Source organism: Heliconius melpomene, chromosome 13 (genome assembly GCF_056956725.1).
Source record: "Heliconius melpomene rosina isolate 202511_hmr_F chromosome 13, ASM5695672v1, whole genome shotgun sequence".
Taxonomy (NCBI): domain Eukaryota; kingdom Metazoa; phylum Arthropoda; class Insecta; order Lepidoptera; family Nymphalidae; genus Heliconius; species Heliconius melpomene.
This window is the reverse complement of record NC_140401.1, coordinates 4,507,615-4,524,248: the sequence shown is the minus strand read 5'-3', so window position 1 is coordinate 4,524,248 and position 16,634 is coordinate 4,507,615. Positions and strand designations below refer to the sequence as shown.

Sequence of the window (16,634 nt, the reverse complement as noted above, 5' to 3'; positions counted from 1 at the left end):
AGGAGAAATGTTACCAAAACAATGATAATAAAACATTATGTCGTTTTGTCTGTGCGTTTGTTCATAGTAATCTTAGAAACGACTTAACTTATTTAGTTGCAGTTTTCACTGTTATATTTTAGCAAACTTTCCTTAACTTTTAATATTTGTTTTATATTATAAAAATAACTGTTTTATTGAATTATCTGAAACTTTTTTTTTAATAAAGGTATAGATATTATTTTAAAATATAGAAAACGAAAGTCATGCACACAAGTAATCTACTTATACAGTTCAAACGGGCGAAGCCGCGATCGGATCGCTAGTTCAATAATAAGATTATTGTATTTTACATTGAATATAATAAAGATATTTTAAATGAATGAACAAATGCTTTATTCAAAATAGATAAGGAGTTTTTCAATTGTAGAAAGTGTACAAATACAAATATTTAGGACTTCGTGAATTCTATCAGCAAATATGTAGCGTAAAATAAATACACAATTCCATGCGATAACGAGTCGCATACAGCAGTCGATAAACTAGTGTCTCCACTCAAAAGGAAAAGATATAATTTAAATATTTACTCCGTTACGAGGATAGAATTATTTAAGTACAATCGGAAGACAATATTTTCCTATAAAAATTAAAGTATTTAAACGAAAAAATATTTAAAACATCGACATTTAATTAACAATATTATAAATAAGTTTATATTAGCAATATTAATTTGTCATCATTTTAAGTTATTAAGCCTTTTTATTCGTAAGTTGTTCTAATTAAATAAAAGTAACATATTATTATATCTATAGTTTAACTAAACCTATGTATATGAACAGCTTACGAGTAAATCAAGTCTGTGATGGCTCTACATTTTTTAAATGTTACTTACTCTATAAAATATATACATATATGCATAACACGTTATAAGAACTATCGAACGATTTTGCTTGTGAAGCGTTTCTGATAACGCTTCTAAGCAATATTTTTCTTTAGCAATTCTTTAGGCATAAGAAACTTGAAAACCTAGTTTTAAGATACTTCCGTTCCCCAATTTTGCCAGATTCTTGGGGAATTTAAATTTTGCGCGTTAGGTGGCAGAACTCAACGCCGCGCTCTGCCTCGTCACCGGAGCTAGAAAATGAAAATATTAATTAATTATTTAAATTTATTTATTTATTTATTTCCTCGAGTGGGAATCGAACTCATAACCCATTGCGTTTACAGTCGCACTTGTGCACCTGCGGTACGACTGGCCTCATATACTTTATCATTTAGGCTTCTAATCATATATTTTATTTTAATATATAGTACGCTAGTAGATATCAAATATCGTTCAATGGTTCTTTTACATTTCAAGTAATTTCAGAGTACAGTATAAAAATATTCATCACAGACTTAAATTGCATTTTAATATGAAATTTTTATCACACTTTTCATGTTCATTTTGATGTTTCTCTCTTCTTGCATCGTAAGAAAAAATCAAATGTACCACGCGGTGTCTACGGTCATGGCGATGAGGTAAACCTTCCCCGTAGGCGTATATCTTCTGTGACCTGATACTGTTACTCCTGTACTATCTATATTACAAAGGCTTTCAAGGCCGTGGATGTATTGATAATTATTATAAACTTATTTTTTTACCTTAATGCTATAAAAATATGAAAATCGTAAATTAAATAGTTTTAGTATTTTCTGTGCAACATGAAGTAAAGGCTAACAGTTAAATGTCTCGCTCAAGTAGAATCCATATTTTCCTACAACATTAGGTGACGTAAAGCCTGGTAATATTAGTACTGCTATTATGATATTAGTTCCGAAGCCATATATGTAAGTACATATATATGTATGTCTTCAGTCATGTAAATATTTAATAATAGCTATGTTTATTTTTATTTTCAATATACATCCAGACCTATGAAACCTAGGAAATAGCTAGATCGTTTAACTTCAATATATATTTAAGTAATCTAAGTATTGAATTACAAAATATATTGCTTCCATAGCTTTTGTACGCTGTCCTGTCTCCTATCTTATTGCTTTTCCCCCTATATAAGCTTCATCTCTAGCTGTATCATAATGTTATTTTAAAGTATGACAAAGTTATGAAAATCTCAATTTGAAAAATGTATATTTTACATACAAAATACAAATATATTACAACCTTTCTTGATTTAGTACTACTTCAAGATATACAGAATTAAAGTATAAATATATTTGGGACATATTAATTATTATGATACAATCAATAATAATGCTCACATAGATATAGTCATATTAATATTTTACTATAAGCATCAAAACAAACCTCAGCGCGGCGAAGGTGACCGGTTCACCCACCGCTGCCATGGACTTGGCCTTGTACATAGATCAATATATATGACGTAGTATAAGCTTCTGTCAGGGACCTCAAAATACGATAAATTACTAACCTAATCCCATTTTAGTTCATTGTAAACGCGGAACACGTCTGAGAGCTTACAGCGGAAGTCTTTTAAATATTGAGATGATATAGCCAAGTTCATGAGAAATGATTGATAGTACGAAATAAACAAGTCCTTGCAAATATATAGTATGTATAATATTTGTCATATTATGAAAATATATTTCATATTGAAAGTGTAAAAATTGCACGTAGTAGGATATATCTAACATGTAATCATCTCTAGGAGGAATGGCGCCGCTCGTGACATGCGCTCGGGCGGGGAATCGGAAGCGCATAATTTTCAAGAATATACCTACAAGAAAATCACGCCCTGCGATGTTTGCTCTCAAGTTCTCAGAGGTAAGTGTATATCTTAATGTTGGTATAAACCTGAGATATTAAAGGCTTAAACTGTTATACCTAATACTACGGGTATTGTGAGCGCAGTAAAGCTACTAGTGAACTTGAATTAAAGTTTTATATTAATTTAAACTACTTAAGCTTTGTGCCCTCACTCAACACGCAATTCCTCTAGAATTTGGCGGAGAGTGGAGAACAAAATGTCTTTATTAGAATGGAGTTTCTTTCTTTGCCTACCTTGGCATGCGCGGGATATAGAGTTTACCTTAAAAACTCAAGTTTTTCGAGATATGAATAAAAAATCTTATCTTTCTTTTCTTTAAATTCTTTTTGTGTATTAGGTTTGGGATATTGGGATAAACTGTAAAATGAATTACTTCGGAACGAAGTCACCGCTTCCACTCAGTAGTTTCATATTACAAAAAGCTTGTTAAAAAACAATCTTGGCTCATCTTTGCAAATACCTAATCGTGATTGAAATCTAATACAGCGTAGGTAATAGCTTACGAATAATAAAATTATAAAAAGATTTCAGTTTTATACCCTTTGATATTTCCCAGTACGATATTAGTAGGCACATTAATATAACTTTAATATTTCTATCTACACGAACTGTAGCTTCAAATATCAATTTCATAGTGTTTAATGTCAATGTCGTACAGCTCGTCTGTCACAGCCTGGTACAATGCAAAGAAAGAAAAGCGGACTAATTTTAATATACCGTTAACGTTATGAATAAGCTTTTGTGTATACTTTTACATTTTAATCATTTTTTTTTGTTATGAACATCTAACTTGTATTCAATACTTAATAGAATACAATACTTAATATAATTCAATACTTAATATAAAACAATACTTAATTTATACTCGTATCTACGTTTGCGTGAACCATGCTACTTTCATTTACCATCCATTTTGCAAAAGTAATTCCTAAAAAAATAATTTTTATATTTCCCAGTACGAACGCCGCCTTAGTATAATAATTTCTTTGTTCAACGTGACATTGGCGAAGTGATTTGTCCTGAACTGGAACGCTCGGTACCTTCATAAATAGGTGCTACTGAAATTACTAAAAACTTCATCAAAATTCGTCCAGTCCTTTTTGCGTGGATCCGTGGACCACAGACAGACAGATAAAAGAAATTAAATTATATGTGGTTTCTATTGGTTAAAAAATATATTTCTAGAGATATTTATACAACTATCTCTTATTTATCTATCTATTATCTATCTCTTATTTCTTATTTTTTGTGCAGAATGGCCCCTCTCACCGTTTTATCATATTTATAGAGAAGGATTTAGATTTTTTACTAGAAATAATTGATTTTAGCAATCTAGGTCAATAGTAGGTAGAGCACCTACCTTGCGGCCATCGTAAATTGGTGGTTAACCGCCAAATTAATTATTTATAATTTTCTGCAACTACTAAGGGCTACTTGTGAGCTATTAAGATAAACGTTGTTATCACTTTAAATATTAGGTCACTTAATAAATTGTTGCAAACTTACAAATTCTCTGCCATTATCCATGGCTCTCATTATTATACTTCAGTTAGCAATATATAGGGGCAACATCGTTCTATCTCAAGACATAATTAATACCCCTGACAAGCTGGCCCCAACCTAAAGACTAAGAGGGAAACTAGGACTCCCTGAACATGAAAGTTTCATATTGTTTTATAAAACGTTATTTTAGAATGGAGGCAAAATTTAATTGCCGTCAGAACATTAATCAGAAATCTGACACTACACTGCCAAAATTAATTAATATTTAATACGGAGAAATCTTAGAATAATCAACTAGCTAAATACACAATAATGCATTTTCTTATGTAATTGTGTATAATAAGCCTGTATACTTAAAGCAGTTTATATCTGTTCTCCCAGGGCACACACGCCAGGGTCTACGCTGTAGGATGTGCAAGATGAATGTGCATACAGATTGCATGCCGCAAGTTGGTAAATGCCAGACTAAATCTCGCCTTCTCCGGAGACAAAAGAGCACTTCTGAAATAGAAGCTCATAGAGTACAAGATGCAGCGTTTGATGAAGAAAGTGAGTAAGCCTTTGATTCGGATTTTTATTATTTTTTATAATTTTAACAAAACGTACTTAAAACAAATTTTACATACAATAAATTTAATCATCTTGATATAAGACTATCCAAGCAATTTAACTCTTGTACTTATTTTTGCTAAAGTGTTACTTGACATGTCTGTCTATTGACTAATAAAGGATGGTAAGTATTAGACCTTTTAGAAATAAAATTTAATTATATGTGGAAATTTTGTTAAATCAAATGTTTATTACGTTAGAGTATCTAAATATTACTTAATTTTATAAATGTAATATAGCCTTCAACAGTTTTAACAGAGCAGTACACTGTAAACATGGCAATACTCAAGCTTATGAATTAAAACCTTATAAGTAATAGACAGTTATAGCTCACTCGCTTCCGTATTAATACAAACACAATAAATTCTTTGTACGATCACATATAATTTAAACGCAATAGGACACTAACTTGACATTGTCCAGGGGTGGAGGACGGGTGGCTGCCAGGACAGAGACTTACTAAGATCTCTTTCAAGAGATCAGTCGAGTTCGATGATGATTTCGATAGCTACTATGACGAGGGTACGGTATGAAATAGTACGGATTGACCCTGTTGAACCCCGAGTCCTTTACTAATCAAATTGCAAATTGTCATTCGAGATAGACATTAGACAGATCTATACAAAAAGTCGCTACTAACAAACGACAACCGCACACCTCTTGCAACTCTAATAGTTCGTAATATATCGGGTAATAACATTTCGATCGGTGCCCAGAGGAGGAAGTGGATCAAACTTATCAAGTTCTGAAGCGCGCCAACGAAATAGCGAAGCCGGGCGGCGGGGAATCGCGCGGGGGCCCCGTAGTGCGCGTGTCGGCGCCCGAGGAGCCTCCGCCCGCGCGCTCCCCGGCGCGCCCCAACGCCGGCCTGGCGGTGGCGCCCCCGGTCTCCTCCAGCTCAGGTCTGGTGCCGCACCCGGGCTCGCTCGCTTCTCCGCTCGTTCCGCGCCAAGGGCGAATCTAAGCTGCCATTACATACTTCATGCTAGAACACATCTGTAGCCGGGTAGATCCGCCCCTGGGACGCGTATCGGCTTCAGATCACTCGTTTTCAGTAGTGTCGATTGCACGTTTTCTTAAGTCGTGGGGTGCGCGGGGTGCGGGTCTCAGAGTGCGCTTGTCGGTAGGCGCGGCGCGGCCGGAGGGCGGCGTGCGGCGGCGGCTGTTCGCGGGCGTCAAGAGTTTGTCCATGTGGGGCTCCAAGTCGCGACGCTCGCCGCAACATCGGTCCATTTCGCTACCGGAAAGTACGCGCCCTGCAGCCGTAGCGCATCTCTGTCTCAAACGAGCTTTCTTTGTCCCGTCTTATTGGCTAAAAGCCTCATTTCGTTGTGTGATTTTGTTTATTTTATTTTATATTATATGTCGCAATGTTAGCACACTGAAACAACTAGAGAATCTCAATGCTACATGCTTTGTTCCGTCCTCCCACTCGGTGTACCTGGACATTCTCAGTAATCATCTCCATCAGTCCTATATTAGAGTTTTGTTTTTAATTTTATGTTTCTTATTTGTTTAATTATTTGTTTTTTTTTTAAATATATTTATTTATTTATTTATTATTTTGTTTTGCCGGTTATCTTTGCAGAAACAGAAGAGACGACGACACGCCCATTCGGACAACCCTTAGTGTTATTAAATGAAAATGGCGATCCTCCGCCTTCAATTCTCAAGGCCCAGGCCAGCATTCGCAAGAAATAACGAAATATTTATTTGAAATTAATTCATACCTATACTGACTGGTCTGAATGCGGCCATAAGACCGCCCGCGTGAGCCGCTCGCGTATATTTTTTTACCCCGAAACGCCCCGCGTTCTGTGATATGTATTGTTACTGTTACAATAAAATTCAGAATTGATTCGCTTATTTTTTTCGTCCTCTTACCAGTTTGCACTTGACTTTTTATATTGAACGTCAAAACTCTTCGGGCGTTTGGATGTATGTAAGTGGTGCATGGCTTGGCGCGTGACATGCTGGTCGCATGCGTTTGTACGGCGATTTTTTCTTTTACATCCACATCACATACTAACTAACGTATTTTCACATGCACTCAGACAGCCAACGCAAATATTATTGTATATAATATTCTTGTATAAAGTTAGTTGTTCACAACGGAATACTACGCCATTCTTAATTACACGCAGACAAATAATACCATAAAAGTTCAAAATTGTTATCGTTTTATAGGATATCCGCGTTTAAAGAAATTGTTTTGATTTTGGCTTTTTTTGCTATTATGTTTCTTCCTCCGAGTTTACAGGGCGACACCGTCGTAAAACGTCCATTGATATTAAACATTACAGACGAGATGCTATATTTTGTTCATACAGGTTCGATGAGGAACTCCAAGAGTGCTCAAATGTTGAGGCAGGCAGACCGCGCCAGTCCCTTACCTGGTACCAATAATTGACTTGTACATAAGCGAATCCCAGTAGACTGTGTTGAGATTCGTTGCATTTTATCAACTACCATTCGTATAAATTATATTTTGTTTAATTCAAACAAAGCTGCTGATGACGAGCAAGCAATTTTTTTGAATATTTCTTTAAATTTTAAGTATTTTTGTAAATTATCATGAAGACATCATTTGAATATAACTTCATTTATTAGTATTCGCTAAAATAAGTAGCATTCAGTAGGTATCGTCACGTAAACTCCACTCAGAACTTCATATTTGTGCATCTTGGTTTGAATATATAAGTATTTTTATGGTTCTATATATTTTTCTGATATTTTTGTTTTTCTTTGCCCTGCTTATGCATTTTTATACCTAATACATATTTTAAAATCTTTATGTAACAAATTAGCTTATAAGATTGAGCTAGACTTTTTCAAAAGACACAATTTATAATTTTAATATATATTATTATTCATGAAAGTAATATTATATACTAATTATTGCCAATGCTCACCTAATGCTTAAATTAAAAACATTTACAAAATTTCAAGTTTTGCTTTAAAATTTAGTTATAAGCTTACATACATTTAACTAATATACATTTTTTCTTCACTAAAAATATAAAATATCATTTAACCAGTCGTACGATACAATAGGATTAGAAATTGAAAAAACTGGTAAGTGTCCGATGCTCATACCGCATGCCTGTTATAGCGCCACATTCGCCGAGACGACAAAAGTTGAACCTTAGGATGAAGAGCCTGTCGCTGGACTCTCCAGAATGTGGGGAGCTGAGACGTCGGCCTCGAGATCAACCCTCGCAGGGCAGCAGAGTTCTATGTACGAATGTCGCAATTATCACGTAAACATCATGGGCACAAAAAACCTGACTTTCTTTACAATTACATTTTACATTTACAATTTCATCAATTAATATTTTTTTATACCAAAAAGTCGCTTTTGCTTTAAAAGATACTAACGTTGAACTTTCAAGTTTTGTATTCAAGAACTTCAATGTTGAACGTTGAGCGTTTAAAGAGATATCCTATGTCGGAACAAATTTAATAATTCCAAGACATTACGCTATGTATAACAAGAAAATCTAATAAAACTATTTAAAATGACTAAAAATTAACAAAACTACTGCAAGGTCTTTAATGGTCTTAATTGAGTTAAATTTATTGGCATTGTTATATGTTCAACATGATCTGGTAGCAGCGAATGTTTATAGCGACACGCTGCTGGCATTGTTTCAGCTATTCCCAAATACTATTATAATCAGTTAATGACTTGAAAAATATGACGTTTCTGAATTGATGAAATTATACTAAGATCTACTCTTCACAAATGCAAAGAAAGCAATTTATGGTAAAAGCGACTTTAAATTTTTTCTTGGTTTTTTGAGCTCAGCCAATGTTATTAACGAAAGTGTTGTCTATGAACGATATATGTCTTGTGTCCACAAGCAATGTTAAATGTTCACCTCTACTGTACCTCCTACCTTGGCTTTAGCTTGTGTCTATCTTTTGTTAGTGACTACTTGTGGCTACACTGTCTACTGAATTTCCCTGATGATGTGCTTTCTTCGTCGTTCTATGGTAACCGAAAGTTTTACGATTCGGTTTTTAAATGTTTTGGCTATTTTTGGTTAAAAAAAACACTGCTCAGAATATTTTTGGTCCTGCTTCACAACCAACAAAAGATGTATGTACTATCTGCCCATTAACGCCTTTTAATGTTTTCGTATGTTTTTTGCATTTATTTTTGCATGTAATTTATTTACTTTTATTTTCTAGGTGACTACAGAACATATTGCATGAGATATGGCTCGTATAGAATAAGTAACCACATGCTTCACCAGTATGCCCATACTCAATCATGTACGTTCATTTCTATATCACGTACATTTAACGTAACACAACCTCGCACAACAAAATTTGTTAGATATATTTTTGTTTATACATTTCTTAAAGTTGTCTTACGTTAAATATGAAATTGGGAGCCTAGAATAGAAATAATATCTGTGTTTGTGCTTTCAAAAGGGTTCTTTGAAAATTTTAATATTTTTTTAATGTTTTATCGACACATTAATTGTGATACTAAAATATACATTATATATATTAATTGTTAAGTGCATTGCTATAACTAACAACTAACTGACGTTTACGACCATCATTATTACAGCGAAAGCTATTAAATGTCTATCTGTTATCCCATTTGTTATTATCGTGATGAAATTTACTTAGGCAAGTATATTAATATTTTTTTATTTATAACAAATTCTATATAATAATAATAATTCTAAATAAATATAATTCTATATAGTTTTGTATATTTGACCTTCAACTCTGTTGATATTCTTCAGTAAAAATGGGTCTGAATGTTAATAAATTCAAAAAAACAAAACTGAATGTTTTCAGTGTTTTCTTTATACGTATTGAACTATATGGCTGAACATACGTAGGGATGTAGTAAACATCAGATCTTATGCTACAATTCAATCAGTATTTCTCGTTCGCTCTTGGTAAATTTCTCATAGGTTTTAAAATAAATTGAAAATACGATTTCAATCTTAGTTTAAACTTAAAATTGAAATTAATATTCATTATATACAATAGAAACTTCTATACTAATACCTAAACGTCCCAAATTTAGAAAAGCAAGTGCTTAAACTTTAATAAATGATATGCAGCTCCATCGTCACCGGTACACAGTCGTAGACTCTTGAGTGCTCGAGGCGGTCGTATGAGCAGTGTTGAACTGCCTGACGAGCCAGATAAGAGTCTGTCGTCCAACAGTGCTAGCCCTTGTCCATCACCAGTGAAGCAACCCAGTGTGAGTATTCCACTAGGTAACTTAATGTTCTTAAGGTAATAGTTGGTCTCTTCCTAAATAGTATATTCCAGAAATTTTAAAGTCGTAGTTAATATGTTTGCGTCAAAATTATTATTATACTCTGTTGAATCTTTTACAGACATCTATACTATCTATACTAATATAATAAAGCGGAAGAGTTTGTTTGTTTGTTTGTTTGTTTGAACGCTAAGATCTCTGGATCTAATGGTCCGATTTACTATGTTTTTGTTTTGTATGAAAGCTGCATTCTTCAGAAGTGCTATAGGCTGTATAATATTACATTACACATATATACTAATAAATTAAAATACTTTCTAATTTGACATGCAAGTTATTCTGCCATGTTAATAACAACCGTCGTCGCTATGCGACCGCGTTCGTTACCGCGTCATTTTGATATTCATCCTTATGAAAATAAATATAATAGTCACTTTTAGCATTTCATCTAGATTGAAATTAAATTTCTATAGAAATTATATTCTTATATTTCAAGCAGGCGTAGCCGCGTCCGGGTCCGCTAGTCTATACTAATATAATAAAGCGGAAGAGTTTGTTTGTTTGTTTGTTTGAACGCTAAAATCTCTGGATCTACTGGATCGATTTACTATGTTTTTGTTTTGTATGAAAGCTGCATTCTTCAGAAGTGCTATAGGCTATATAACATTACATTACACATATATACTAATAAATTAAAATATTTTCTAATTTGACATGCAATTTATTCTGCCATGTTAATAACAACCGTCGTCGCTACGCGACCGCGTTCGTTACCGCGTCATTTTGATATTCATCCTTATGAAAATAAATATAATAGTCTCTTTTAGCATTTCATCTAGATTGAAATTATATTTGTATAGAAATTATATTCTTATATTTCAAGCAGGCGTAGCCGCGTCCGGGTCCGCTAGTACATTTATATAATTTAATTCGTATGTCCATTACACCTTAATTAAAAGTTTATTCATCACTTTAGTTTTTAAAATAGCAGGAACCATAATTATCTATCCAAAACATGTATATGATCGTTTTAAATATAAACGTTTTCAGGCGTGGGATTTTTAACCCACCACTATCGCAAATTATCTGAAAGATCCCCGAAAGCCTCTACTGCAAGTTTAATGCATAGATAATTAAAATTAGATATGCATTTATGTATAAAAATATCGAGCTTTAATTTTTTTACATTAAATATTTTAAATTCCAGAAGCATCAACGTCTCCTGCCAACCAACTTGTATGTGATTCTCTACAACTTCAAATCTCGCCACGCTGACGAGTTGGATCTCAAGGCCGGCTACAAAGTGACCGTCATCGATACGTCTGATCCCGATTGGTGGAAAGGCAAATGTTTGGGTAAAATAGGATATTTTCCTTCCAAGTATTGCACAAAACTTCAAGCCGGAGAGCGACCATTACAAGTTACTCACAATTTACAGGTGACGTTCATTCAAATAGGCTTATTTAATTTTATTAATAAATTACAACAAAAATAGCGTTCAGTTCCGCCACTCAACACACAATAATTAAAAAATTTGGCGGAAAGTGAGAGAGCGGAGTGTCTTAACGTTATGTACCCTCTGCCTGCTCCACTAATCTAAATATTATATTTTTACTTTTAGGTATCAGATGGGGACAATGGACTAATGTTGCTTCGTGATCAAATCGTCATACAAGTGGGAGACGAGGTTGACGGGATGGTGATGATTCGCTCCGGTGATAACCGACAGGGAGTGTGTCCGGTCAAGTTCCTACAGGAAGTGTGACGCTTTAAGCTACCGCACTTCAATGTTATGAAAGTAAGAACTATGTCTATTTTGCCTGCACATCCATGGGAATATCTACAGATATTTTACGTTAATCGTTACGTTCAAATGAAAAATACATGATATTTTCAGAGACGCGGCTCACTCTCCGAAGAATCAAACAAATATTACGAACCCAAACCCACCCGTAGCGCCCCGGTCACGCCCTGCGACAGTGAATCCAATTGGTCCGAACCCTATGAACCCCGACCTACCTACAACTACGCTACATCCTCCAGATCAGACAAAGCCAGCTACGAGGCCTCCGTACAAGGTATGTGGTGGTGGAAGCGACCGCTGGGAGTACGGCGGACGTTTTGCAGAAGATGTGGCGCCTCTTCATCATCACGACCGCTACAAATGACACCATGCACAGGAAATCAAAGCGATTATGATTACGAAAGACCTATAATGTCTCATGAACGCCCTCTTAATTTTGTTAGACAACTTTTCCTTTAAAAATCTTTTGAAAGTTTAAGTTTTTGTTAAAATTTACATGACGTAGTTGATCTGTCTTAGGTTACGAGCTCTGGCCTATTTATTGAAAATCTTTTTATGCTTCTTACTAGAAAAAATACTTAGTGTCAATTTCATTTATATTGATTGATTGAATGATAGTTTAAAAAAATAAAAATTATAATAAATTGATATATATATTTGTGATAGAGTAGGTAATGCGTTATCATATCATAGTCTTATTCTTATGATGAATGCTTTTGCAAATGCTTTTGTGTATTTAAAATTTTATTATATTTGGAATTATTGCCTTTGTGTACAATTTGTACACATTTACCAATCCTTACTATTTTGCTGAATTAAAGAAAACTTTTTTAAAATTTATAAATTTTAGTACGGCCTATTTTATTCGAAAAATACAATCCTTCCATATTCAGAATTTATTTTGAAAGGGAAACCCTGTATTATTGCGTAAGTATATACAAAAACTTATAGCTACATATCATTTTACAACAGATATAGAGATATATATCTATATGATTGAGATATAACGAGTAAATGTAAGTATGTATGTGAATAATTCCCCTAATAAAAATTATATATTCGAATTTAACTGTATACTTAATTAGATACGTATATGTACTGTGTGGTGTTGTCATATAAAAGTCACGCGATGTCTCTTAAATTGACTACTTATATTATCCTACTCATATTACCTATGTAATGTATTTAATTAGTTTTGTAACGTATTTGTTGTAATAAATCTAGTATTTTTTTTTAATTTTCTTCGGAATTTGGTATCATTTTCACAGCTGACATTTAATAAATGTGAATACTTGAATAGGATCTTTATTTTGAATGCTTCACAAGTGATTGAGAAATATACATTTTAATACATATTAAATTCAATATATATTTTTGCAATAGTCCAAACCATTAATTGTATTTTAATGTAACAAATAATAATTTTGAATTGTATAAGTAGTACATTTAGTTGTGTTATGTCATATTTTTTTATTGCTATGTCCAGTTCTTCCTTTTTTAGTTTATATTCCGTTTCACCTCATAAAATATAGATATATAATTTAATATTGTAAAAAAGCAACCTCTTTAAACACTCCATAAAAAATAATATACGTAGATTTACTTAAGTGAATAGGTAGGTAATAATTAATATTCTTTAAACATAAAAGGATTAGATCAGTAGATATGACAGGAATCTTGCACAAATCTCATAATTATACCAAATATATAATTCTTAAATATAAAAAATATATAAAATATCTTCTCGACCTTATATAAATTGATTTTGATCTCTTATAACAACATTCCTAACACTTATTTATTTATAATTGTATTTTTAACGCTTTATCCCCTGGTGATAGAGTAGACATGTAGCAGGGTAGGCAGAGAGCGCCTAGTGTTAAGACACTCCGTTCCCCAGTTTACACTGATTTTTGGAGGCATTAGATACACCTACAATCCGACAGTCGATCTCTTAGTAAGACACTGGAGTTGTAAGTTTCAATGTTACGCTAAATTACTAAATTCTCACATACTGTTTCTCCAAACCATGTAAAATATAAAAAGTTGTCTTGTCTGACTGTGTATTAAAAAGCTTATCGTAAAGGAAACCATTCAAGGTCGTTCCATCATGGGCGTAACTAGCGATACCTACAAATATTATGTCCCAGAAGCTAAAGCGACTTAAGCTTTAAACATGTGTTTGTGTAAAGGTTTTTTTTATTAATATTTTTTTTGGGGTGAGCACGGACCACCCGGCCCCCTCTATTCTTACTCCTGCTTGCCATCCGTCTTGCCATAACATGTTTGCCATGTATAACTGGCATGCCAAATACCAGTAGATATACGAGTAGTATAGATAACATACTGCCGTACGATAATTATCGTGCTACTTACATACATTATAGACTAGTCATTGAGACTACGAAGTCTATGTTAATTTACTTATATTTATTTTTATATATATTTTTGGTGTAATCAAATAACTAATAGGTTTCTGAGTGTCTATCCTTATAATAGAAATTATCTCCATTAATAGAGAAAAAAGTGTAACATATAAAAAAATAGAATTTTCAATATGTATAAAACAAGCTGAAAATATTATTAATAAATATTATTAATAATGAAATATGCATATTAATTCATAGTTCCTTCTAAACCTTCCTATGTGTATTAACTATTGTTGTCGAAACACGAAAGTTATTTAATAATATATTTAACTTTGTCGCGTTTTATTTGACACGTTTATACCGTCCCCTTGGAGTTTTAAGTGTAATTATTAACAAAGCATATTATATTATAGAGAAATAATATGTCGGATATAAGCAAAAATATATTATATATATCTATATAAAAATTAGATAAACTGCGAAATCTATTTCTTTATAACTATGTACGATGTATTAAAAGTTTTTGTCTCATCTGATTAATTCCAATTTCTACTTAATTTTGCAATACCCAGTTCAGTTTAGGACAAGAAGTTTTAATACATACGAATTATTTTTTATTTTAATTAGAATGATAGTAAATCTAAGATACCTATTATATGCCCTGTTCTAAAATAAAATATAAAATTTATTGTTAATATATGAAAGCACAGCTATTATATCATATAAATATAGATATATAAAAACAATTGTCTATTGAGAAAAAAATATATGTGTAGACTAAATTTAATAATATTAAATATAATAATATTATACAACTTAATGCCAACACAAAAAATAGATTATTGTTTATTTTTGAACGTGTCGCTCAATTAGATGCGAACTAGAGCGTTAGCTTAGCTAAACGATTTTTTTATATAAATACCATCGTTTATTTCTATCCATATACTTTATAATATTTATTTGTTTTTCATAATATATAACCCAAAGTAATTATATATGAATATATTAATAATATGTGGTATGTACAGGCTGTTTTTTTTTGGTACGACATAATGCAACCTACGTTAATGAACCAAAGAAATATAATTGTTTAAATATTGTTTGAAACAAGAAGACCCTAAAGGATCCCTTAGTGAGATATATAGATTTAAGTAATAATAAATGAGTATTTTAGTATTATACATGTGATTATATGGATCATAGTATTTTAAAGGTCTTACACCAGTTATATTTAACTGAATGTTGTCCATTAGATATATTTTAACTCCTACTGATCATTGTTGGAAGCGGTGGTATGGGGCACGTTAAATTTTATAAAATTTACAACTTTGGAATAGGCGAATGAATTTCAAAATATGAATTTGTGATATTAGTGAAGTTTTTAGACCCAATGGGCTTAAACACTTTTCACTTTTGATCCGGCTTCAAACTGTGTCGACTTGAAGATGAAGATTATTATTAAACTAAATATTGGCTTGGTAGAATATTCTTAATAACCCTACAGTGGTCACTTGTGTTATGAAACGACACATTAGATAAAGATTACACGTAAATTTATTGTACTTTTGAGTTTTATGTACGCTTTGTAAGACCAACTAGTCTAGAACCACATAAATGTGTGTATTTCTTTAATCACTTTTTTTTTTGTGTATTACATAAAAAATTACTATGTTATATTATTTGCTGAGCAATATTAGTCGCCTAATTTATGTCTTTCCCCTTTTTTTATGTTTAGATTCCAGTACCAGTACCATGCGTTAGATTAAATAAATAATATCACATTTATATGTCTTTCATTTCTTTGAACTACGACCATAACTGATCATAGTAATATTTAGCAATGTATAAATAAAAAAATAGTATATATGGGAAACGCAGAAACTTAATGTAAATTTCCTTTTTTTATAAATTGCAATTTAACATTTAGCAGTAAAGGCAGTAAAAACCTCTTTCATTATAGTAACACTCCAGTCTAAACTTATTCGCCTATTACTAAAACATTTATAGTGCAGGAATGAATATTTTTACTAGATCATTAAATTGAAAAATAAAAATAAATTAATCAGCTTCACGCAAAATCCCGCACACAGCAGGGTAGGCAGAGAGAACCTAGTGTTAAGACACTCCGTTCCTCACTTTCTGCTGAATTTTGGAGGCACTGCGTGTTGAGTGAAACGAAAATATTAATTATTCTCTTATCATAATTATCTACTAATATATTCATCACGTTAACAGTCACAGTTAAACCCAATGACACAGTATCACGATTGCTGTATGCTATGGAACATTTAACATACAGCAATCATGATACAGATGATTTTTTTTTGTTT

General features: G+C 32.5%; 1 protein-coding gene across 2 annotated transcripts in view; it reads left to right on the top strand.

The window, feature by feature from the left end:
• The window catches only part of Stacl (SH3 and cysteine-rich domain-containing protein), a 111,504-nt gene extending 95,417 nt beyond the window's left edge, over nucleotides 1-16,087 (top strand). For both annotated transcript variants that reach the window (XM_085196407.1, XM_085196406.1), the window contains 11 exons: nucleotides 1,456-1,500; nucleotides 2,649-2,764; nucleotides 4,653-4,820; nucleotides 5,597-5,782; nucleotides 7,211-7,276; nucleotides 7,993-8,118; nucleotides 9,075-9,158; nucleotides 9,971-10,113; nucleotides 11,339-11,569; nucleotides 11,753-11,929; nucleotides 12,029-16,087. In XM_085196407.1, the coding sequence (XP_085052533.1) occupies nucleotides 1,456-1,500; nucleotides 2,649-2,764; nucleotides 4,653-4,820; nucleotides 5,597-5,782; nucleotides 7,211-7,276; nucleotides 7,993-8,118; nucleotides 9,075-9,158; nucleotides 9,971-10,113; nucleotides 11,339-11,569; nucleotides 11,753-11,896 (1,309 nt within the window). In that variant the 3' untranslated portion in view covers nucleotides 11,897-11,929; nucleotides 12,029-16,087. The remainder of the gene's footprint in view (nucleotides 1-1,455; nucleotides 1,501-2,648; nucleotides 2,765-4,652; nucleotides 4,821-5,596; nucleotides 5,783-7,210; nucleotides 7,277-7,992; nucleotides 8,119-9,074; nucleotides 9,159-9,970; nucleotides 10,114-11,338; nucleotides 11,570-11,752; nucleotides 11,930-12,028) is intronic.
• Nucleotides 16,088-16,634: the final 547 nt, after the last annotated feature.